This window comes from Scyliorhinus torazame, chromosome 2 (assembly GCF_047496885.1).
Source record: "Scyliorhinus torazame isolate Kashiwa2021f chromosome 2, sScyTor2.1, whole genome shotgun sequence".
Lineage (NCBI taxonomy): Eukaryota > Metazoa > Chordata > Chondrichthyes > Carcharhiniformes > Scyliorhinidae > Scyliorhinus > Scyliorhinus torazame.
This window is the reverse complement of record NC_092708.1, coordinates 341,427,763-341,454,194: the sequence shown is the minus strand read 5'-3', so window position 1 is coordinate 341,454,194 and position 26,432 is coordinate 341,427,763. Positions and strand designations below refer to the sequence as shown.

At 46.8% G+C, this 26,432-nt stretch overlaps 1 protein-coding gene across 3 annotated transcripts in view; it reads left to right on the top strand.

Moving 5' to 3' along the window:
* Nucleotides 1-26,432, top strand: part of degs2 (delta(4)-desaturase, sphingolipid 2) — a 120,064-nt gene that overhangs the window by 67,543 nt on the left and 26,089 nt on the right. The window contains exon 3 of one of the 3 annotated variants that reach the window (XM_072490567.1): nucleotides 13,257-13,557. The exons of the other annotated variants lie outside the window; for them this stretch is intronic. Coding sequence (XP_072346668.1) covers nucleotides 13,257-13,403 — 147 coding nt within the window. The 3' untranslated portion in view covers nucleotides 13,404-13,557. Of the gene's footprint in view, nucleotides 1-13,256; nucleotides 13,558-26,432 lie in introns of those variants that run through there. 3 annotated transcript variants of the gene reach the window in all.

Here is a 26,432-nt window from a genome sequence, read left to right as displayed (position 1 = left end):
CTCCACCTACTGGGCGGAGCCAGCAGGCAGGGATCTACTCCTGTACCTGTAGTACAGGAGCTGTACCGTAATACCCTCGTATGCAGTGCAGTATATACAATATAATACAACAGTGGTGACTACCACATCCCATCCACAAACATCAGAGTTCCCTCCCATCCATCACATAGGCATTGGGCTCCCTCCCCTACCACACAGGCATTGGGCGCCAGCTCCCACCCCCACCCACAAAGACATTGGGTGACCCCCCCCACCCAATGTAGGGTGCTCCCCTCTACATGCATCAGGACATTTCCCCCCCCCCCCCACATGCATTGGGGCACCCCTCCCACAAGCAGTGGGGTACACTCCCCCTATAAGCATTGGGGCACACCCACAAGGATAGGGGTGCTCCTCTGTACACAAACATCGGGGTGCGCCCCCCGCACAAGCATCAGAGTGAACCCCCCCCCAACATGTAAGTGGAAACTCCTATGGGGTTCCCCAGAGGGCCCGTCCCAGCACTGCCATCCTGGCACTGGCAGGGTCAGTGCTGGGGCAATGCCAGGGTCCAGTGCCAGGGCATGTCCGTCCCCCGTCCCCCCCCCGCCCCCAGGACTTTACGTACCTTTGCGCCCCTGGTGGCTTCCCATCTACTGCTTTTAAAAAACCTGTTGTTAAGCTCACTGACGTGATGACATGTTGACAAGATATAAATATTCAGTGAGGGGAGAACAGATTGGGGGAAGCCCTATAATGATAGTTACATTTATCAAAATTTATTGAAATAGGTTTGTTATGATATGGGCAAGGGGTGTGGACAATTGGGAAACAAGATCTCTCCGGCAAGAATCCCATTTCCTGACTCTCATGAGATTCTGGGCCTGTATTGCCATTTACAGTACCATTTAACGCGGCTTAAAATTGCCCTACATGTCCCTTTCATCAGCAATGCTCAAGCTCTTTACGAACAAGTAACTCATTTAAAAAAAATTATGGTGACATAAATGAAACAGTTTGAACACCAGGAAAATTGGCCATTTATTATACTTAAAGAAAAAGCAATATTTCTCTTTTAAACAATATTACTAAGTAATTTTAAGTCATTAGGGAGTATAGACTTGAGTACTGCAAAAAAAGAGACACACTGTTGAAGCTTTTTGTCTTGCACTCATCAGACAGTTCACAAGGTTACCAGTAATAATGGGAATAGCAGGTTCTCCTACTTGAGAGGAGAGTGATGATTGGTTGACAATTGTACTTTGATTGGTAGTGGTATTGCCATGGAGAATGCACAAGGAAACAGTTAACTACCATGCTTTTGTTCAAATTCAAATCAGGCAGGTCAACTCTCATTGGTCAAGGCATTGCAATGGGAAATGAATCAGGAAACGGTTGTCCCCCAAGCTTTTGTTTAGTGGACATGCTCCTTCTGTCAGCATACATGTGAATACATGTAGCTTCTAGCGTGATTAAGTGAGTCACACTGCAAGCCTACTGATCATCTGAAATTGGTTTCAGTGTAATTCTTAGCACAATCAGGATTGTTTAGCAAATGTTGTCAAATCACCAAATCATATTTAATGTTGGACACCATTGGCATTGGCAACTGGAGAATCTCGCTCAAGTTCAATGGACTTCTCCATTGTCTGCGTCTCGCCCGTGGAGTTCTTGCGGCAGACGGGGTGGAAGAATCCTACCCCATGTATTGAGTTTTGCAAGCATGGAGTGCTTGGGTATGGTTCGTATTTTGCTTGCTGCCAACAGCCGAAGAAATGTGCTGTTTTATACAACCCACTAGTCATTGCGACAAAATAGCCACATACACGGTGAACTGCCATTCCCTGGTTCATTCCCCATAGCAATACCTTGACCAATCAGAGTCGACCTGCCTGGTTACATTTGAAAAAAGTTTAACAGTTAACTGTTTGCTGATGCATTTTCCATGGAAATACCTCTATCGATCAGAGCCCACTTGTCAATCAACCAGCACTCTCTTCTAATGCTTTATACATTGTTGCTTCCTTTCATATTGGTATTCTTGCGAACTGACCTGATGAGTGCAAGATGAGAATCTTCGACAAAATGGCCTGAATTTTTAGACCTCGCAGACTCCGAAAGGGCTGCTGCCATTTTATGCTCTAATGAGCGTTGATTGGCAGCTGGTAAGATTTCCGTCCTCACTTGGATGGAAGTCTGGCCTTGGACAGCTGGTGGCCAATCAAATTGGCCAGCAGCTCTCCAGCCCCTCCAGGCACAGCGCTGTAGTGGCCGGTAGAGGTACTGCAACGACGTGCGTGGGAGTAAATGTCAGGGCAGGAAGGCCAGAGAAATGACAGGTCCTGAAGGGGAGGGCAGCCCCAGTTAAAAGGGCTTCCCCACCTTCCGACCCAAGATTTAGGAATTAATCTTTTTCTATTTCCCCCGCCCCGATCTATCTGGCACCTGCCAGCTTAAAAATAATGCTCGCCAAGAGAAGTCCCTTAAGTGGCCTGAATTTGCACAAGGGCAAAGGAAAGAGCAGCGCTCCGAAAGCTAGTGATTCGAAACAAACCTGTTGGACTTTAACCTGGTTTTGAAAGACTTCTTACTGTGCTCACCCCAGTCCAACGCCGGCATCTCCAATCAACAGTAACCTAGTAATTCTTGTTTTGAGTTGCTAGACAATTGAATTCTATGGTTGAGCAGACTAGCATTCAAGCAGAGAGCACCTACTAGCAAACATGTGGCACTTCTTTCTGAAGAACAGGTGGATAACCTTGAAATGGGCTAGAGGACAAAATGGGAAATTTACCAAACAGCTTGTCAGCACTGAGCTGCATTGCTCCCACTGGTCTGTAATTAAGTTATGTGAAATGAAATGAAAATGAAAATCGCTTATTGTCACAAGTAGGCTTCAAATGAAGTTACTGTGAAAAGCCCCTAGTCGCCACATTCCGGCGCCTGTTCGGGGAGGCTGGTACGGGAATTGAACCGTGCTGCTGGCCTGCCGTGGTCTGCTTTCAAAGCCAGTGATTTAGCCCAGTGTGCTAAAAAGCCCCTAGTTCTAATTATGTGAGCCATAATTAGAACAATTACTTCAAGCGCTGGATGCTGTTACAGTTTACCACATGACAAATAATATTTCAATTCTATCTGTAAAATTTAGGAAGTAGCAAGAAAATGTGTTCAAGCTTTTATATAACTGAGTGCCTCAAAAGAGGATGTGCTACTTAATTTGAATACACACTCATTCTCCTGTAGGAAACTAGAGCCAAACCAATGTGTTAATAGTCTTTAGATTGAAGACAAGGCTACCAACAACAATTGCATAGCCAGTATTAGCACGGTGTCAATGAAAGGCGTTTGTTTTTACAATGGTATTGTAGTTACTAGTGAAGTTTAGGAACTTTAAAAAAAAACTACACACATACTACAGTAGCAACCAGAGTGAATGACAAGAGAACTACCCACTAGACCACTTTAATAACTATTGGAACCTCACTATGTTACATGGAGGTATTGTTCTGCAATAATACAAACAGTGAGCTGAATACAATTCTTTGGTGGTGAGTCACTGAGCTCAATTTAAGGGCCCCGAGAGTGGGCGTGTAAGGTTGGGTGCCATGACAGCCATTTGGTTGCTTGGCACCTCTCAGAGGCGGGACTTGCTCACATATTGTGTGGAAGTCCAACATCAAGCCAATTCAAGGCCCCATGGCCAATAAATGGCCCCAGGATGAGCCAGCCAAGCACAGGTGAGCTTCCCTCTGATATTTACTGTGGGAAATAGGGATGGAGACACGCCATTCCCAACCTCACCCGCCGGCCACAGAAATTCTGCCTGCATTCACGCTTTGGGATAACTTTGTCTTTTGTTGTGTTGTTCTGTGCTGCAAGATAAATATTCATGACAATGTTTTGTACATTTCTACTTATTACACTGTCACCTTTGCTTTATGAATCTGGAATCATAGAATTCGACTAGTGACAACATGCTTGAAACAAAAGCTGTTTCAATGAGCTTTATCCTTTATGTGCTGACTCTCCAGGGAACACTCTGCTCCATGTGTTTCAATAAAAGCTCTCTTCCTTGGTATCAATGACGTATACAAACGCTACATTATTCGAAATTTGTGATTTGACTAAGTACATCTGTGTCTTGAAAAATACAGCATTTACCTTGCTTAAAAATTAAAGATTTGAGGAGATTTATTATAACAGTGATTTCCTACATAACACGGTCTACCAAACCACTTTATAAAGTGAAATTTTAAGTTATCATACGAAAAAGACAAATCAATGGATTGGATTCTATTGAACTTGTTTTGTGGCGCAATTTATTTCCTCTTTTTCCAGCACTGATTTCATTTTGTCTTTGTATTGGGTTACAATGAAAGCCTGTCTCTACCCATTTATCAAGTTACACTTTATTGGAGAGAGTGGAAGAGCAAATATACCTTCCCAGCCCAACACTCAGCATACAGTCACCACATCTTACAGAATTGTTGTAAACAGTCGGAGGCGAGGGGGGGGGCTTCAGCGGGGACTTGTTTGGGGGTGGTCTGGGGGTGGCGAGGGGGGTTATACAGGAGGGCAGTTTTTGGCAGGCCGTGTCCATGTGCTGCCAGCGCCATGTTGTACGGCACGGAAATGCACGGCCTCGGACCCAGCCATTCTGCTTCCATATCGGCAGGTAAAGCCAGGGGTTTTACATGGCGCCGCTGCTAGCCCCCCACTGGACGGAGCATCGGTGCGGGGCCGCCGGCAGTGTTTTGGTCGTAACACCAGATGCATCCTCCAGACATAGCCGCAGAATCGAAGAATCTAGCCCCCCCTATACTAGCCTCTCACCATTGGTGCATCTAATTGTTTCTTAAATAATCCCGGGGGTTTTACCTCCACCACACTGCCCAGAAATGCATTCCTGACATAAGTTTTAATTTTAGCTTTTAAATGTTTGAAACTGTGACCTCCTGTCCTCTTCCCACTGTTTATTTTCAAGTAGTATTCTGGATTAGGATTTTCTGTGTCTATAACTAAATTATACAACATAATGTGATCACATCTCAGACATTTTCTTTCTAGGTTGAAAAAGTCTTTCCTCAGCAGTCAAGCACTCGTGATTGTTCCCATGGAACTGAACACGCAGCTTCATTATCTCCCTGTTTCACTCTGCGTAGTGTGGAAAACTGAATAACTTAAACCTGCTCCAAGTGTCTAAAGAGTAAACTGTGAAGAGCTGTGAGTCTTAGTCTGAACCTCTTACTTTATTTATTCTTTGCAAGGAAATGGATTCTGATTGTATTCAGCTCCATCCAGGCTAATTTTTTACCTAACAACTTCCCTGGGCAGAATTCTCCAACATGAAGACTATGTCCCGTTGTGAGGACGGGAACGTGGAGTGTTTCCTGCTTTGAAGGCCGGCGGAAAAACATGTCAAAATCTCCCACCGCCACTTCATTAATTATGCAACCAGGTGTTTTGCGGCATATTCCGTGGTGGGGCAGGCCTGATGGCATGTAGTCTACCATCCAATCCGGGCACCATATTGCGACACTGCCCAACATCACTGATCCACTATTAAAGGGACCTTCTGAAAATTTAGATGGATTTCTGGGAGCATTCTGAGACTGGAAGATGAATGTGACCCAACAACTTGGAAAGTAAAGCAACTGCTTCTCTGCACCAAGTAGTGAACAGTTTAGTGTTTCCCTTCCCTGTGCTTGACTTCTAGAGTTACATATATTTAGATTCAGTCCAGGATGCTTTTTCTGAATCACTGACACAGAGGACAAGCATTGGCTTGCCCACATAATGGAGCGGGCGGGATTTTGACCTGCAAAGTTTGGTGGGTGTCTGACCATGCGGGAGGTTAAAGAAGCAAAGAATTGCCAGCTTGTTGGGAATATGGCAGGACAACGGCGAATTTCCACATGTAACTCTTGTGTGATTAACCTACGCTAAAAGGCAATTTACTGCATTTTTGACCTTCGATCCTGGCTTTACCTGACAGTGCACAGGTTCCCAGGGCTGTCTAAAACTCGCCAGATTGAACAAGGCAAGAGCATCATGGGAGCTGACAAGGTTGACAGGCTGGAAAGCATCAGAAACACCAAGAAGAGCAGCAGGAGCCTTCTCCTTGGCCAACTACCTCTCAACTAGGCAGAGAGGATGATCACAGAGTTCCAGCTCGCACAAGAACCCAGAGTTTATGCCACTGGATTAGCGCCAGTGCCTTCGGAAGCTTAGGCCCTCATGGCAGGTCACCAATGACAATCTGCAGTCTCCTCGAACAAGACCCACCAGTGGACATCACGGTAACCAGAAACCTGTATATTATTCATCTCTGGTTCATTCCAGGGATCTGTTGGTGACATGATTTACGAGTTCATTTCCCAGGTGACCAATTACATCCACATTGTGACTGAGAATGGAGGTAAATAATCAACAAACGGGAGCAGCAGGAAGAACACTGGCCTGGTATTGCCGGGGTCTCTGCTGCGGCTAGCTTCCCGAGATGTCCATGATGGCATCAGACATCAGCTAATCTGAGGCAGAGCAACCATGCTTCACCCCAAGCTCCTGTCCCCTCCCCCCCCCCCCCCCCCCCAAACCAACTCCATGCAGAGAATTCCCACAGTCAAAAATCCTTCCCTGTCAAGGACACCCACTGCTCGTCTTTTACTCCTGTCACACCATTTATCTCAAGGCTAATGTTCACTAGGATCAGGAGAAGAGTAATGGAGATGACTGGACAATGGAGATATGAAACATAAACATAAACAATAAAATTGACAATAAAAGTGAGAAATTAACACATTTTTAAACACCCTCTTGTGAAGCTACAGAGTCTTCCTCTTCTTTTTCCTATTAGTGTGACACTCCAGTAGTTGTTAGTTTCACATTTCCGTGCTCTGCTGAGATGTTTTTGTTCAATGGCCTCAGGGATTTTCCGCCAGTCAGGGCCTTGCCAAGGATTGCCCCACCTGTACCTGCAAAGAGGCAAACTTCCATTGGGCCGGGAGTTTGCATGTCTGAAACGCTGCAGTCCATGTGGTGTAGGTACACCCACGATGCTGTTAGGAAGGGAGTTCCAGGATTTTGATCCAGCGACAGTGAATGAATGACGATATAATTCCACGTGAGGGTGGTGAGTGGCTTTGATGGAAACTTACAGGTGCATCTGCTGCACTTGTTCTTCTCGGTGGGGGAGATTGCGGGTTTAGAAGGTGCTGCCAATGGAATCTTGGTGATTTGCTGCAGTTCGTCTTGTAGATGGTACACGCTGCTGTCAATGCTTGTCGGTAGTGGAGGGATTGAATATTTAAGGTGGTGGATGGGGTTCCAATCAAGTGGGCTGCTTTGTACTGGATGGTGTCGAGCTTTTTGAGTTTTTTGATCAGCACTCATTCAGGTAAGTGGAGAGAATTCCATCACATTCCTGACTTGTACCTTGTGGAGGCTTTGTGGAGTCAGGAGATGAGATTTTCGCCGCAGAATTCCCAGCCTCTGACCTGTTCTTGTAGACCAGTATTTATATGGCTGGTCAGTTTCTGGTCAGTGATAGCCCACAGGATGTTAATAGTGGGGAATTGAGCAACAGTAATGTCATTGACTATTGAGGTGATATGGTTATTGCTGACTAAGTGTTGCTTGATAACATTGTCAACACTTTGCGGCTAATTGAGAGAAGGCTAATGGGGTAGTAATTGACTGAATTACATTTTTCTTGCTTTTTGGGGACAGGACATACCTGACAATTTTCCACATTAACGAATAGATGCCAGTGTTGTAGCTGGAACAGCGTGGCTGGTGTGCAACTAGTTATGGACCACAAGTCTTCAGTACCATCGCTGATATGTTCTCAGGGCCTTTTCAGTATCTAATACCTTCAGCCGTTTCTTATAGCATGTGGGTGAATTGAAGTGACTGAAGACTGGCATCTGTGATGCAGGAAATCCCAGGAGGAGGCTGAGATGAGAGAGCGAGAGAGAGGGAAAAAAATGGTTGGAGCTGCAAAGTGTGTTGTTCTGAAAAGCGCTGAGCCAGAGCAGGCTGGCAAAGTCAGAGCGAGGGGGTTGGCACTTTTCTTGTTTTGATGAGGTTGTTGAACCTCTTAAGGTCCTTTTCCATGGGGAAAGGACTACACTCCTGCTGCTCAATTCTTCAGCAATATCTTCCTAATTTCAGAGGTTGGCCTCCTCCTCCCATCTGCTGGGAACAATATTTCTCTGTGGGCCCTACATTATCTCCAGGATCACATTGAGGAATGTCGCAGAGAAACGGGGGGGAGGGTTGGCTGTGGTGAGGAGGGGTGCTGCCTTCCCTTCTTGAGACAGTACTGCTGTTGTTTCACACTTGCCAGTTGTAGCAGACATCAATTCTGGCCCTTACCAGGCCCGTTTAAATGCTGAAGCTTCAACACTCAGCTGTGGATTATGGTCATGCCCACTTGCTCTAATTAGTCGGGCAACCTGGAAGTAGGATGCAAATAATATGGCTGAGTTAATGAGCCATGGAATAATCTGCTTCACAAATCTTTACTTTCCTGACCTGCAGCTGGCTTAAACATTAAAACCCAACCCACTGATCTGGTGGGTGGGTGGTACCACATTCCTCTACCAGTGCGGCTGATTTTCTATGTTACATGTGCTTGTCTGCCTGTTTAGTGTCACTACATTCTAACAAACATTAACCAAATTCGTAGACTGGATTGATTCCAAACATTCCAACGGGCTATATTTAGTGGAAATTTAACTAGCGTTAATTTGCTGTGAGTAGTCAAGCTGACTTAATTATTTCCAACAAAGGGCCTTTAAGTGGCTGAATTAAAAAAAATGTGTGGTATATCTATACAAAGAATGGTTCATAGAGCACAATATGAAGTATCTGGTACAAACCCAATGGTCAGTAACAAGAAATTACTTCATCTATCAAGTTGTCAGCCACAGAACTCTTACACATTCCTTACCACACTCCAAAATAGAATGATTTCAAATTACAGTGCTCATTGTCAATGAAACAGTGAAACATGGAGGGGAATTTTAACGCCCTCAAGATGGGTGGCTTTGAGTTGGTTGGGATTCTCGTTCTCAAACCCAACCTCCCCACTTCCATTTCTAATGGACAAGCGACTCTCCCTGATCTCTCCCTCCTTCCTCCCTGGCTCCCGCCTCTGATCTCTTCCCACCACAACCCTTCCAATATCTTTCACCGACAGTTCTGAACACTCTGACATCTCCTCTGACCTCTGATCTCTCTGATTTCACCCACCCACCTTTCTGCTTACTCCCTGCGGCCTGTTGCCGAAAGCCTACCTAACTGACAAAGAGTCACCCTGGCAATGTGACTGAAAAAGGCCCTGTCGTTAAATTTGACAAGACCTGAGGGAAACCCATTCTTCTGCGTTTCATAAACACTAAACAGCATCCTCTCCCCAACCTGCTACCTCTGAGCTAATATTGGGGCTGACTGCATGTGCATTGATATGGAACCAAATAGTTTGTTGTGAGTTGATGGTGAGAGGGGAGAAAAATAGCCTATTTATAAAATTTAATAAACCGACAAAGAAGCCCAATTCACTCCTTTAACAACTTAAATTTTACAAAGGTGCAAACAGTTTTTATAAATTAAGCCATGAAGCGCTGGAAAACCTCTTTACAATTCATTTTGTAACTAGGTACTGGGGCACCATATCCACACATATATGGCACAAGCGGAATTCAAAGCAAAATATTGAAGAGCTGTCATAACCCCAGGTTTAAACAATGATTAGGAAGAGCCATGACACTTGGAAGTGCTCATAAAACGTATCAAGTTGGTGTTGGGGCAGAACGTGGGCAATCAGGATGGCAACAGCCAGGTCAGAAAAACAATACTGCGCATGCTGGAAATCAAAAATAAAAGCAGCAAAATGCTGGAAATACTCAGCAGCTCTGGCAGCATCTGTGGAGAGAGAAACAAAGTTATGGTTTGCTTCTGCAACTTGGGCACATTGACACTGCCAGCCAGGCATCCTGGCAGTGCCCCTGCCAGCCTGGAAATGCCACCTGGGCATCTTGGCAGTGCCAGGGTAGCACTGCTAGGGTGCCTTGCTAGCAGTACCAGGGTGCCAGGCTGGCCATGTCAATATGCCCAGGTGCCAGCAGGAGCACCAGGGTACCACCCTGCCCTGTCCCCAACCACCTGGGGGCTTCTGATAGCCTGGGAGACCCACCCAGGTGCCATCACGCCTAGTCCACGTTTGTGTAGACCAGTGCTAAACAGAACCATGGAGAGGTCTCCCAGACACAGGCATTCGTTCCCGGGCCTCAGGAGAATTGGGCACCAGCATATTTAAATGAACCTAATGGCTCACTTAAATATGCAAATCTGAATCTCATCCAGTGAGATTTAATGGCCTCGTCGCATCACCGAATCGGGCGCGACGAGGCCATTCGATCATGTCCAAGGTCAGAAGTGGGGAGTTCACTGACGAATGCACAATGTTCAATATCATCTTCAGTTGCAGAAACAGTCCGTGATCATATGCAGCAGGACTTGGACAACATTTAGGTGCGGGATGATAAGTGGCAAGTAATGTTGGTGCCACACAAGTGCCATCGTCAACAAGAGAGAATCTAACCATCTCTCATTGACATTCAATGGCATTACCATTGCAGAATCACCTACTATCAATTTCCTGGGGATTACCACTGAACTGGACTAGCCATAAATACTGTGGCTACAAGAACAGATAAGAGGCTAGGAATTCTGCTAACTTCCTGACTCCCCAGAAACTGTCCACCACCTACAAGGCACATGTCAGGAGTGTCATGGAATACACCCTACTTGCCTGGATGAGTCCAGCTCCAACAACACTCAAGAAACTTGACACCGTCCAGTACAAAGCAGCCTGCTTGATCGGCAGCCCCTCTGCAAACATGCAGTCACTTCATCACTGAAGCATAGTGGTAGTGTTGTGTACCATCTACAAGGTGCACTGCAGCATCGCACAAAGGCTCCTTCGACAGTACCTTCCAAAGTTATGACCTCTGCCAACTGTTAAGTAATGGGTTAAGAGACATTGCAATTAGTTGTCTCATTTATGTTAAGTATCCATTAATTGACACTGATATGTAAAGGGGCTTCAGGTGGCCTCTGTCAGGTGATGTATAGTTAGAGTTTTGTGCAAAGGCTGTTGGAATGAAATAAATGTGTGTTTGTGAAAAAGGAACAGAACTTTAGACTCTTCATATCACAGCAACTAAAACGCCTAACACCAACTAGAAGACAAGAGCAGCAGATGCATGGATGCACTAGTACCTGGAAGTTTCCTTCATGTCACTCAGCATCCTGACTTTGAAATGTACCGCCGTTCCTTCACTGTCGCTGGGTCAAAATCCTGGAACTCCCTCCCTGACATCACTGTTGGTGTAACTACATCACAGCTCCACAGCTCCAGGGTCCCAGGTTCGATACCAGCTTGGGTCACTGTCTGTGCGGAGTCTGCACATCCTCCCCGTGTGTGCGTGGGTTTCCTCCGGGTGCTCCGGTTTCCTCCCACAGTCCAAAGATGTGCAGGTTAGGTTGATTGGCCATGATAAATTGCCCTTAGTGTCCAACATTGCCCTTAGTGTTGGGTGGGGTTACTGGGTTATGGGGATAGGGTGGCGGTGTTGACCTTGGGTAGGGTGCTCTTTCCAAGAGCCGGTGCAGACCCGATGGGCCGAATGGCCTCCTTCTGCACTGTAAATTCCATGATAATCTATGATAATCACATGGTCTGCTGTAGTTCAAGAAGGCGGCTCACCACTACCTTCTCAAGGACAATTAGGGATGGGCAATAAATGCTGGTCTAGCCAGTGACACCCACATCCTGTGTATAAATAATAAACAGAAACTCCTGAACAATGTCACCAAATGGCAGCTTTGTTAATGAACTGCTTGTCAGATTCAACATTTTATAATAAAAGATTTTACATATTGAATTGTGACATATAGATTGATTAACTGAATTCTTGTTAGTTTTTTGTTGCCTTTGAAAATTGAATACATTTCAGTTTCCCCCTTCCTCTTCCCTTTGATGTGTTCCTTTTTAAATACCGTGCATCTGTAATATCTTCTAGTTCTTAGAAGCAGTAGAGGCTCCTTCATTAAATGTTTTTAAGATAAAGATAGATAGTTTTTTGAAGAATAAAGGGATTAAGGGTTATGGTGTTCGGGCCGGAAAGTGGAGCTGAGTCCACAAAAGATCAGCCATGATCTCATTGAATGGTGGAGCAGGCTCGAGGGTCCAGATGGCCTACTCCTGCTCCTAGTTCTTATGTTCTTATGTTCCTGGCAGAGACTACAGCTGAAATATGAATCCCTATCTTCTTAACAAAGTTAAATGACCTGTGTTTCCAGCATTTTCAGTTTTGTTTTAGCCTCTGCTGTTTTGTACGTTTACTGTTTGTTGCTACACTGCTGCACATGGGTTACTGAAACTTATTGTTGCTAATGTGACCATGGTGTTTAGTTAGGCACTGTTCTGTTGCTCTGTACTTTCCATGACTAGTCTGTGCAATAATGCCCATCAGAAAATTTGATGAGACACTGCTGTTCTTTTGTTTGGTGCTGCCACCATGTTCTGAGATTCTTGGAATCCAAGCAAGGGACTTGGTTCTTAGACAGACTGTAGGCTGACTTTGGTATCTGTTAAACACTAGCTTATTAGGACTGCTTCTCAACAGGTTATAGATTAGCACGTAGCTCTTCAGCATTATTCCAATCTTTCTCGTGGGAGTCTAACACATGACTGACTGGTGTCAGTGGTGCATCAACATCTAAGTCATATATTAGTATGTCTCATCTGTTAACCCTCTAATACTAAGGGTGGCAGGTTGGCACAGTGGTTAACATTGCTGCCTCATGGCGCTGAGCACCCGTGTTCGTTCTCGTCCCGGATCACTGTCCGTGTGGAGTTTGCACGTTCTCCCCGTGTCTGCGTGGGTCTCACCCCCACAACCCTAAGATTCTAAATTGCCCCTTAATTGGAGAAAAAGGATTGGGTATTCTAAATTTTAGCAAAACCCCTCATATTACATGTTCCATAATTACGATATATACTTCATGGTACACCCTGCAATGGCATGTCATTGTATAACTGTCCTGAGTAAATGTATGAACAATGTCATACAGGAGAAAGTGATTAATTTCTTGAAATTTGACTTTTCAACAAAATATTACCTTTATTTTATGTCACAATAATCAGTATTTTGTTAGTAATCTCCCCAAATATTCTGAATTCTGCTATTTCTCTTTCTCAATTATAGGTTTCAAAGGGTCAACTACACGATCAGATCCACTTCTGCCTTCTCTGGCCTTTGCGTCGCCTGACCCTCCTTCATATTCCACAATGCTCATTCGTACTGCCCGAGCTTCATTTGCATTTGTCTTTGAGATGTTTCCTTTTCTTTTAAAAAAAAACCTCGCACTCGAACAGTCTTCTGGCCGGCATGACTCTGCTTTGTACGGCTGGTGCACAGACAGATTTTGGTTCACTGCTGAAAAGTATAATTAGATTACTTACAAGGGTCAGCCAGTAAAATAGATGACAGTAACTTTTTCAACACAAAGAAATCTTGTTTGCTAGCTCATTGTTAGGTCACTGGTCTCCAGGACCAAGAGTGCTGCAGCTATCAACCACATCCTCTTATTGTGAATTTAAGATGGAACAATTCTGTGGTCAGACTTTAGTAATTATGGATCATTTACAGGTGAATAATGAGCAAGGTCATGGAACAAATAAGTGTTTTATCACTTTAGAACCTCAGTCACTGAGATCTACTGGCAGATATTAAGTATGCACGTAAGTGGGCAAAGTAATTTGCACTGGACATGGCGATCCATAATGAATGCTGCACCCAAAACAATCTGCCCATGACTAAAACCGACTGGGAAGTGGAGCAGACTCTCCTTGGATTCCTTCTTCAGAGCAACAAGCTGTGCCTGTTATTGTTCTCTCTGTCCTTCTGTTCAGACATAAGCAAATGCTGCAGCTTATTATTTTTCGTAGGTTATTCATTGAACACAAAACACTCCCGTTGTTGACCTAACTCTGGCCAGTTTCAACAGCACTGACATTAAAATTGACCGCAGTTCTGTCTCGAGTTAAGTAATGCACCAGAGAAGTAACTGAAAATTTTAAAAGCAACACTCTGAAATGAATTTAAAGATTTAATGTAGTCTGGTAGCCTGTAGCTTGGTACTCACTGACCAGTCATTTTCCACCGCCCATTTCCACTTCTCACTCATGCCAACAAAAGTTGAGCAACAATTTCAAAAATAATTATAACCCGCAAAACATAAATGGCTCAAACAATCCTAAATCTAGGCCCATCACATATGAAACAATGACACTGAATCCAAAGGACCACAGGCTTGTTGTGTAAACCATGAGCGGTACACAATAGATTAATTGCTTCCATTGCACATAATAAAAACATGAAAACACTGCTTGCATTAGCGATGAGGGTGCTATGAAAACTGAAAGGACGAGATTTATATTTTATCGGAAGGAATTTTAGTAATTCCTCTCACCCCTAGAACATGTGACTTTTGGACAGTTGACTTGGTGAAGTTCTCTGCTTTTGGAGTTCAGTGTATTATTTTTCAGCCAAAGAAGTCTAACTGCTTTCTCAATATGAAAAAAAAGGAAAACCGAGGAAGTACTTGTCGTGTTGGGTGCTCTGCTACATAGACGAACCAACACGGTTGCGGATGGTACAACTCAGTTTTATTACTAACAATAACAACCTCTGTAAACTGGTTACTGTGGTTCGTTCATTACCCTCTAACCTGTGGACCTAGCCCTAACATTATCTTGGAGAAGCACTCAGCACATGGTGAATGTCTGAGTGGCTTGCTGTGGGCTCTGTGCCCTGAGCTGTCTCCTGCTGGAATTCTCAGGAAGTGTCGTGTTCCCTGTTTTATAGTGTGTATGCTCTTGCCTGTGATTGCTTGTGATGTTGTGTGTGTATTGATTGGTCCGTTGATCTGTCCATCAGCGTGTATGCATGTTTGCACCATGATGTTTATCTGAATATCACGACATCCCCCTTTTTTACAAGAATATGTGCCGATGTGGTAATACATATAGATGTGTACTGAGTGCAGCTGAATGTGTCTGTGCAATATCTACAACATGTACATGAGGCTAAACTATATACAAAGGAGGGTGTCAGGTGCAACATAGCAACGAGGTTGTACCATAAACAAAACATGTGTAAACATTAGGCATCAAAACGAACTCCTGTAATGACAAAAAGAGAAACATATTAACATTGTGGCATAATAAGTCAGTGAGTTCAATGTTCAAACAGGCTCATAAATCCAGCCTAGTAGGTGGGCAACGAATTCGGGTTGACCGCCTCAAGGGTGGGTCAGGATCTACCGGCTGAGGAATGGGCCTGGCCACAGGCGACAGAGGAATGGGCATGGTGGCAGGAAGCTCCACGAAGTCGACATCAGGAACAACAGGAGGGCGTGGCACCGGTGTATGATCACGTAGCGAGTGTGGAAGCAGGCGAAGAGCCCGGCGATTGCACCTGCGAATGGAGCCATCAGGCATGCGAACCAGGAACGAGCGGGGAGCCACGCGGCGGAGAACCTCGGCAGATGCCGACCAGCCACCCTCTGGTAGGTGGATGCGGACGTTGTCTCCAGGCGCCAGGGCAGGATGATCAGCTGCTCGAGTGTCATGTGCCACCTTCTGCTGAGCATGCTGCTGTCGCATCCTTTGCAGTACTGGAGCATAGTTGGGTGTAGGGACCAGAATGGACGGCACAGTGGTCCTGAGGGCGCGACCCATCAACAGCTGGGCTGGTGAGAGGCCAGTGGCTAGTGGAGCCGAGCGATAGGCCAGCAGGGCTAAGCAGAAATCCGATCCGACATCAGCAGCCTTGCAGAGGAGTTGCTTGACGATGTGAACGCCCTTTTCTGCCTTGCCATTTGACTGGGGATGCAAGGGTTGGACGTCACGTGTGTGAAGCCATACGAAGCAGCAAAAGAAGATGATGGAGGGCATCATGGTAGTCCCTGCCAAGCGCATGAAAAAGGTCCACACCAACCTTCGCCCAGGGGGACGTCACCAGCTCATGGGGCTGAAGCGTCTCAGGGGGTTGCGCCGGATGAAACCTTTGGCAGGTGGGGTAGTTGAGCACCATGTTGGCAATGTCATCGCTGATGCGCCAGTATACAGCTTCTCGGGCCCTCCGTCTTCACTTCTCAACCCCCAGATGGCCTTCGTGTAGTTGGTCGAGGACCAGCTTGTTCATGCTGTGTGGAATCACAATCCGGTCCAGCTTTAGGAGGACACCGTCAATGACGGCCAAGTCGTCCCGGACATTGTAGAACTGTGGCACTGTCCTTTGAGCCACCCTCCCGTCATGTGGCGCATCACACATTGTAGAAGGGGATCAGCCGCAGTCTCCCGGCGAATACGGGCCAGACTTGAATCATCAGCTGGCAGATTTGCCGATCTGAAGGCCACCTGCGCTTCGACCTGACAGACGAACCCCTCCGAGTCGGGCGGTGTGCTCACTGCTCTGGATAGGGCATCCACAATGATGAGGTCCTTTCCCGGGGTGTAGACCAGTTGGAAGTCGTACCTCCGGAGCTTGAGTAGGATGCGCTGGAGGCGAGAGGTCATCTCGTTCAGGTCCTTATGTATGATGCTGACCAGGAGGCGATGGTCGGTTTCCACGGTGAACTGGGGGAGACCATACACGTAGTCGTGGAACTTGTCTATGCCGGTTAACAAACCCAGGCACTCCTTCTCGATCTGCGCATAGCGCTGTTCTGTGGGGGTCATGGCCCGCAAGGCATAGGCGACCGGGGCCCATGATGCAGTGTCGTCCCGTTGCAGGAGTACCACCCCAATGCCGGACTGGCTGGCATCAGTCGAGATCTTTGTATCACGAGAGGTGTTGAAGAACGCCAATACTGGGGCTGTGGTGAGCTTAATTTTGAGCTCCTCCCATTCCTTCTGGTGTGCGGGCAGCCACTGGAACTCCGTGGACTTCTTTACTAGGTGGCGAAGAGCCGTTGTGTGGGAGGCAAGGTTGGGAATGAACTTCCACAAGAAGTTGACCATGCCTAGGAAGCTTAGCACTGCTTTCTTGTCTGCCGGCTGCGGCATGGCTGTAATGGCGCTCACCTTGTCTGCATCCGGACGCACTCCTGACCGGGATATGTGGTCCCCCAGAAACTTTAGCTCAGTTTGGCCGAAAGAACACTTGGCTCGGTTGAGGCGCAGGCCCTGATCTCGTATCTGCGCAAAGACACGCTGGAGACGACTGATGTGCTCCTGTGGTGTGGTGGACCAGATGATGACGTCGTCAACATAGACGCGAACCCCTTCGATGCCCTCCGTCATCTGTTCCATGATTCTGTGAAATACCTCGGATGCCGAGATGATGCCAAACAGCATTCTGTTATAGCAGAACCTGCCGAAAGGAGTGTTGAAGGTGCACAGCTTCCTGCTTGACTGATCTAGTTGGATCTGCCAAAAAGCCTTCGATGCATCAAGCTTTGTGTAAATCTTAGCCCGGGCCATTTCGCTCGTGATCTCTTCCCGTTTGGGTATGGGGTAGTGTTCCCTCATGATGTTGTTCAGGTCTTTCGGATCGATGCAGATCCGGAGTTCGCCAGAGGGCTTCTTAACACACACCGTGGAGCTGACCCATGGCATGGGCTCCGTGACCCGGAATAGCACCCCTTGGTCCTGGAGATCCTGCAGCTGCTGCTTGAGGTGGTCTTTGAGTGGTGCTGAGACCCTGCGAGGTGCGTGAATGACCAGGGTGGCATCCGGTTTGAGCCGTATTCTGTAGGTATAGGGCAGTGTGCCCATGCCCTCGAATGCCTCCTGGTTGTGGGCAAGGAGCGAGTGGAGCTGTGCCCTAAATTCTGCATCCGGGAAGTCTGATGTGCCTTCTGGAGACAGAGCGTGGACCCGCTGCACGAGGTGGAGAACCTTGCATGCCTGTGCGCCTAGCAGGGAGTCCTTCGATGATCCAACTATCTCGAAGGACAGTGTGGCCGTGTGTGTGTTGTGTGTCACCTGGAGCTGGCAGGATCCCATGGCCGGGATAACGTTTCCGTTGTAGTCGACCATCTTACAACGGGATGGCCGAATTGGTGGTCTGACCTTCAAGGCGTAGAAGGCTGACCATGCTATTAGGTTGGCAGAGGCACCAGTGTCCAAACGGAATGTTATTGGTGATCGGTTGACCGTTAGGGTGGCACACCATTCATCACCCAGATTGACACTGTTCACTGGCATCGGCTGGTGGGTCCTGCCTGGAGACATCCGGTTTGTGTCAATGACCGCAACACGGAAGGCGTCCCGGTCGTCTGTATCACCGGTTTGTATATCGTCCGGGTATGACTCAGAGTACGGAGGCTGAATGGTCCGCACGTCCCTGCGAGGCTGTCGGAATTGGGGAGCGTTGGCAGGTTGAGCTGCTCGACAGCAGGCAGCGTAGTGGCCCATCTTGCCACAGCGGAGGCATTGTCGGTTCTTTGCCGGACATTGCTGCTTTAAATGTGCGGATCCACAGTTGCCGCACGTCGTGACGTCATGGCGTTCATTGCGCCATCGCGCACGCGCAGTTCGGTCCTGCGTAGAGCGCACCTGCGCATCACATCCCTCTGCGTTGACGTCTCTTTTGGCGAGTACAAGCGCAGGAGGCCGCGGAAAGCGCGCGAAATGGCTGCCCTCGTCCGGGCCACGGGCCGGGAGGAACTTGATCGCCTGGACCCGCTCGGCCTCGTAGGACTCCTGCCGCGCTGATCCGGCCGGGTAGGACCCCTGCCGTGCCGATTCGGCCGCCTGGAATTGGGAGTAGCGGCTGGTCGCGTTTTCATGGAGGACGCAGGCTTCGATGGCGGTGGCTAGGGTGGGGCTTTTAATTTTGAGGAGCTGCTGGCGTAGGGTGCCCGAGGTGACCCCAAAAGCAATCTGGTCCCGAATCATGGAATCGGAGGTTGCCTCGTAACCGCAGGACTGCGCGAGGATACGGAGGTGTGTCAGGAAAGATTGAAAGGGCTCATCCTTACCTTGCATGCGCTGCTGGAAGAGGTACCTCTCGAAAATCTCATTTACCTCGATGCTGAAGTGTTGCTCAAGTTTGAGAAGGACCGTCTTGTACTTCGTCTTGTCCTCACCTTCCGCGAACACCAGGGAGTTGTAGATGTGGATGGCGTGTTGCCCTGCCGTGGCAAGGAGGAGGGCGATTTTCCTGCTGTCCGAAGCATTCTCCCTGTCTGTGGCTTCTAGGAAGAGCTGGATGCGCTGTTTAAACAGCTTCCAGTTGACGCCGAGGTTTCCAGCGATTTGGAGCGGCTGCGGTGGGCTGATGGTGTCCATGGCGCAGGATGGCGGATTCCTTAAGATGCGTAGGTAGGTCTCACAGTTACTGGGTTCCAATCCTGGTACTATGTCGTGTTGGGTGCTCTGCTACATAGACGAACCAACACGGTTGCGGATGGTACAACTCAGTTTTATTACTAACAATAACAACATCTGTAAACTGGTTACTGTGGCTCGTTCATTACCCTCTAACCTGTGGACCTAGCCCTAACACTATCTTGGAGAAGCACTCAGCACATGGTGAATATCTGAGTGGCTTGCTGTGAGCTCTGTGCCCTGAGCTGTCTCCTGCTGGAATCCTCGGGAAGTGTTGTGTTCCCCGTTTTATAGTGTGTATGCTCTTGCCTGTGATTGGCTGTGATGTTGTGTGTGTATTGATTGGTCCGTTGATCTGTCCATCAGTGTGTATGTATGTTTGCACCATGATGTTTATCTGAATATCATGACAGTACTCTTTAACCTCCGCATGCCCAATGACAGTGCCTAGTGAGCAGGGTTAATAGTAGAAAAGATCATCACACTATAAACAATTGCTAAATATGTTAACCAAATATTTCCACTCAACTCTGCTCAAGGCGGGGAAATGGCTCATGTAAGTTGCTTGTTGTAAGGGACCACCAGACAATAAAAGCAGAACTCATATTTCTAAACAAATATCTGAAGCACAGCAGCAGTCGTCTGGTGGTTCCAACCTTCAAAAGTATGGGTGAAGGTGAAGAAGTGGGTATCTTGGCAACAATGGCAAGAAACCTTAAACAGTCAAATTTATTTCCCCTCAAGCACTGTGTGTAATGAAAATGGATAATGTTTCACAAAGTATACATGCAAATGAACAGTCTCGGAAATATATTCTTAAAAACGTAACGCATGTAGTTCATGTATAGCCTGCAGTTCATTGCGGTGTAACACAAACCAGCTTGTCCCAATCGAGTCACATTGTTTCTTTATTCAGGGACAAGGCTGCTGTTACAGGCCAAAGTGAATGAAGTCCAATTCTTTAAAACTGCTTTCCAGTTTGCCCGTTCCTGGTACAGATTGAATTCCCGCAGTTACGGAGGGCCAGGAAGGAGTGTGCATACAGGAGTTGTTTCTGATGTAAACTTCATGATGTGTAAAGTGTACACAATTAAACACCGCCTGAATAGCCTCTGTACAATGTGGTTAGGTTAGACCTTGAAACTCGCCCTCATTTCTTCAATAATTCCCTACATTTTTAAATAGCTAACCGTTTAATTCATTGTTTAGTTTACTGGGTTGTTTTGCATCAAATAGAACATATGAAGGAAAATGCAAAATGAAAACTGGAAATACTGGAAATCTGAAACACAAATAGAAAATTCTTGAAACATTGAGCAGATCTGGTAGCATTTGCAGAGTCAGATAACACAGAACGTAAGCACTTAAAGTGCAAGAGACCTTCAAAAGGGAAGATCTTAAACCTGCCTAACAAGTAGAAAGCAGCCAGGCGGGTTATTAAATTTTCCTGGGGACCATACCTGCATGTTTTTTCTTTTTCTTTTCGTAGGACATGCCCTTGAGAAGGTGGTGATGGAACCACCTTCTTGAACTGCTGGAGTCCATATTGTGTAGATACCCCCACAGTGTTGTTAGGGAGGGACTTCCAGAAGTGTGGCCCACAATATCGAAGGAATGGTAAAAACGTTCCAAGTCAGGATAGTGTAGGGGGACTTGTAGGGGGTGGTCTTCCCTTGCATCTGCTGTCCTTGATATTCTAGATGGTAGAGGTTTTGGGTTTGGAAGATGCTATTGAGGAAGTCTTTGTGAGTTCTGCACTGTATCTTGGAGATGGGGCATACTGCTGCCACTGTACGTCGGTGATGGAGAGAGTGTATATTGAGGTGGTAGGTGGGGTGCCTATCAAGTGGGTTGCTTTGTCCTGGATGGTGCTGAGCTTCCACTACAAAGCAGCCTGCTTGATTAGCAACCATCCACTACCTTCAACATCCACTCACTCCACCACCAACACACAGTTTGTGTATCATGCTGAGGTCGCACCCACAAGTTCCAATTTTAACCCACTCTCCTGAACAGTGTTGAGGGAAAAAACACCCACTGGAATCTAAATAGGTTCTTTAAATATGAAGAGCATTGCCATCGACATTATTGACAGCATTATTGGGGACTTGACCGCTATTTAACCCAACTTCTGTGAGGGGAAGCCATTGTAGCTTTCATAAAGAGAAGTTGGGCCACTTTCCTTGTGGATCCTGGAGGAGTAGGGCTGTTCCTTTGGGCCTCACAAGGGAAGTTTAGACCTCCCTGAGACCAGGATTTTGTCTCCCATCCTCCAGTCACATCCTTGCAACCATATGGATCATGAGACCCTCTCAGACAGTCCCCCCCATAACTCAGCCACTGGGAGCGCTGTGCCTCTATTATCCTGCAGCCTGATACTGCACTCTTGCTGCTTCCTGCTAAATTCAGGTGAGGCACTGACTTAATCCATGCAGATGAGGCACTGCAGTTAAAATCTTCCTGGCGTAAAAATGTTAGAAAGGCCAGGGCTACTTGTCACCCACCTTGACCTTCGTCTGGTTGGCTCAGAGCTGAGTCAATATTTTAAAACCCGTCCGCTTTGATGGAACCAAATTGTTTTCAATGTTGGTTTCATATTTGACCCTGTGATGAGCTTCTGACCACAAAACCCTGCATCACTAAGACCACCTATTTCTACCTCTGTAACATCACCTGGCTTTACCTCTGCCTCAGCTCACCTGTGGTTGAAACCCTCATCCATTCCCTTGCTACCTCCAGACTTCACTGTTCCTGGCCAGACTCACACATCCTACCGCCTCTCATAAACCTGAGGTCATCACCACTCAGATGCTGACCTATATTGGCTCCTGGTTAGGCCTCAATTTTAAAATTTTAATCCTCATTTTCAGTTCCCTCAGCTTTCACCCTTCCCTATCTCCGTAACCTCTTCCAACCCTCTTAAGGCATCTTCGTTCCTCAATTTTGGCCAATTGAGCAATCCCAATGTTAAATGCTTCAACATTGGTAGTTGGGCCTTCTCTACCTTGATTTCCTTCTATAAAATGCTCCTCTTTGACCAATCTTTTGATCATTTGCCTTAATACCTCCTTCTGTGCCTCATGTCAGGTTTTGCTTGATAACAGTCCCATAAAGCACCTTGGGATTAAAAGTGCTTTATGAATATAATTTGTTGTTGTTGCTTTCACTATAAGTATCGGATAAAGGGCGCGATCTTCCAGCTGTTCAAGCCAGTGGATCTTCCAGTCCCATTGATGGTGCACCCTTGCCAACAATGCACCCCAGCCTCAGGTTTCCTGGCAGCATGGGGGAGAGTCAATGGGAAATCCCAATGAGAGTGGCGGGACCAGAAAATCCCACCAGTGGCTAACAATGGCCACCTCTCGTCACCGAGAAACAGATCGAGATCGCGTGGGGCGATCTGGCCCCAGGGGATGCCCCCACGGTGGCCTGGCCCGCGATCGGGGCCCACCGATCCGCGGGCGGGCCTGTGCCGTGGGGGCACTCTTTTCCTTCCGCCTTCGCCATGTTCTCCACCATGGCGGAGGCAGAAGAGACCCCCTCCACTGCGCATGCGCGGGGATGCCATGCGCGGCCGCTGAAGCCCCCGCGCATGCGCCGCCCGGCAAAGTCAGTTTCGCGCCAGCTGGCGGGGCGGAAATCTGTCCGGCTCGGGCCTAGCCCCTCAAGGTGAGGGCTCGACCGCTCAAGATGCGGAGACTTCCGCACGTTTGGGGCGGCGTGATGCCGGACTGATTCGCGCCGTTTTTGGCGCCGGTCGGCGGACATCGCGCCGATATCGGAGAACCCTGCCCCTGCTTTGAAAGAGGGTGATCTACATTGACACCGTCCCAATTGGCCTCCTGTCATTGCCCTTAAAAAGGCTCTCAATGAACCGAACTGGCAGCTGCCTCATGGGAATGGCAGCCTTGCCAGGCGCTGAACCTGTTTGCCATGAAATGGCCAATGCCAGGGACAGGGAAACTGGCACATTGGCTGAGCACGGTATTTTCGTTTCCTGACCTTGGCGTGGCTGAAAATTCTGCCTGGCACCTTGTACAGCACAATACCGTGTCTGTACAGATAACATAATACTCCCTCAGCACTGATAACAGAATACTCCCTCAGCACTGATAACACAATACTCCCTCAGCACTGATAACACAATACTCCCTCAGCACTGATAACACGATACTCCCTCAGCACTGATAACAAAATACTCCCTCAGCACTGATAACACGATACTCACTCAGCACTGATAACAGAATACTCCCTCAGCACTGATAACACAATACTCCCTCAGCACTGATAACACAATACTCCCTCAGCACTGTTAACACAATACTCCCTCAGCACTGATAACACAATACTCCCTCGATATTGATAACACAATACTCCCTCAGCACTGATAACAAAATACTCCCTCAGCACTGATAACACAATACTCCCTCAGCACTGATAACAAAATACTCCCTCAGCACTGATAACACAATACCCCCTCAGCACTGATAACACAATACTCCCTCAGCACTGATAACACGATACTCCCTCAGCACTGATAACAAAATACTCCCTCTGCACTGATAACACAATACCCCCTCAGCACTGATAACACAATACCCCCTCGATATTGATAACACATTACTCCCTCAGCACTGATAATGAAATACTCCCTCAGTACTCAGCACAATGCCCCCTCAGTACTGATGACACAATACCCCTTCATTACTGATAACACAATGCTCCCTCAGTACTGACACCATAATACTCCCTCAATATTGACAGCACCATACCCCCTTAGTACTGAAAGCACAATACTCCCTCAGTACACAAAGTACAATAAAAACCCTCAATAATGACAGCACAAGGGTTTTTTTCTCCCAAAATTGTACTATTTGTGAATGCTGTAATGATGATTGGAGATTGTGGAATATATCGCTCACTGAGATAGGCGGGTTACTCATACTTTGGATAAATTCCATGCTCCAAGAATCAAAAATCTGACCTACCCACCTCACTGGCCTTGCTGAATGTTAAATCCTCTAGAATTTGGGGAATCTTAGTATGTGCTGGAGCCTAGGCCAAAAGAAGGTGATTGGTGGTGGTGGTGGCAGGGAGTGGCTTGCCATGTGTCACCACTAGCTCAGATGAAGTGACAACATTTTCTTAACAATGTGGAATTAACCAGATGATAAGCAGCTTCCTACAGTGTTCACAAATAGCTTTTTATTTGCCGAATGTATTATGGTAGATAATCTTTCACCCATTTAAGATATGCAAATTCTCTTTATCTGTTGAATATATGGGAGTTGGACGTATTCAACAGTTTATTGAGGAAGGAAGCTGCTACTGTGAGCAGTTCTGGTCCACTTATTTAAGGAACAATGTAAATGCATTAGACGCGGTTCAGAGGAGGTTTACTAGAATGAAACCTGGAATAAGCGGGTTGTCTGATGAGGAAAAGTCAGATAGACTGGGCTTCTTTCTACTGGAGCTCAGTAGAGTGAGGGGTGACTTGATTGAAATATATAAGACCCTGAACGCTATTGATAAGGGGCGGGATTCTCTGTCCCGCCGTACCCACTTTCTGGCGGGGCGCGCCCCCGCTGGCAGCAGGATTCTCCATCCGGCAGCCAGACAATGGGGTTTCCCATTGTGGGCCCCCCCCCCATGCTATCGGGAAATCCGCGGGCATGAGTGCGCTGCCAGCGAAACGGAAGATCCCGCCGATGGAGAATCCAGCCCAAGGTAGACTTGTTTCCTCTTGTGGGTGAGTACATAACTAAGGGACACCAAATTTAATCTGGAGGTAGATAGATTCCCTTGCCTAACCACAATCTAAGCTTATCAGAGGGTAGATGGTAATGTGGAATTAGAAACATGAACAGATCAGCCAAAGAATTATTGAATGGCTGAGCAAACTCGCGGGGCCGAATGACCTACTCATGCCCCTATTTTGCGTGTAACAGAAAATGAACACTTAGCTTAAAGATCACTTGAGGTTTGCGCACTGTTCTTCAATGGGTTTCCAACTCTGTCTGGCCGGTGGTGCAGCTCTGCTATTTGGAAACTTGGTGTCAATATTTGGACTCAAATAGAAAATAAATTCCAAACCTCAGTACGTTTCTCCCACTCACTAAAAAAAACTAGCCGAGCTGGCAGACAGCTAATTTGCATTAGCTATTAAAGCTTTGAATTAATTTCCATTTTGCTGCTTTTTTGACAGAAAGTTCATGTAATCTTTGATAGCTGTTATTAAGCTAGACAGTGGCACTACTGTATATTTCCATATCGCCACAGATATAAACTACCCTGCCTAGCAATGACCCCTTCATATTAACTGCAACTCAAACATGAAGCTTTCCTCCTGGAAAATGATTAACTTTCATTTCGGCCACCCTCCGAAATTACACTGGTTGTTTTAATAAAGTGCAACACGTATGCAAATTAATGCAGTATCCACCTGACCAGACGTTACACATGAAAGCATAAGTAATGTTTTAGATTTCCTAGATTTCTTCCTGTTGCTTGACGTTAGGAGGGTTTGTATTTCCTTGCTAACAGTGCTGGTATGCCTTTGATGTCCCCCCCCCAAAATGTAGTCAACTTCTCAGGGCACAATTTGAGAATGTGCTGCTGATTTCCTTCATATCCCCCATGTTTATTCATCACTCATGTGAAATGAATCTCTAACTTGTTTAAATGACTGAAGAACAATTTATAGACTGCAAAATAATGAACAAAAGGTTACATCAGTAAACAAGAATTGGAAAGATTTACTTCACGGACATGTGCCTCATTGCTTTACCACCAGTAACCTACTCAACTGATCAACAAGGCAGGGCTACTTGCATACCAAACAGCAAACACAGCATGCGATAACCAGCGTTAAGCAATCCCACAACCAACTGATCAGACCAAAGCACTCCAATCCTGCCAGATTCTGTCGTAAATGGTGGTGGACAAAGAAACAACCAACAGGAGGAAGAGACACAACAAATATCCTCGTCCTCAATAATGGGATAGTCCTGCACATCAGAGCAAAGAGTTGAAATATTTGCCA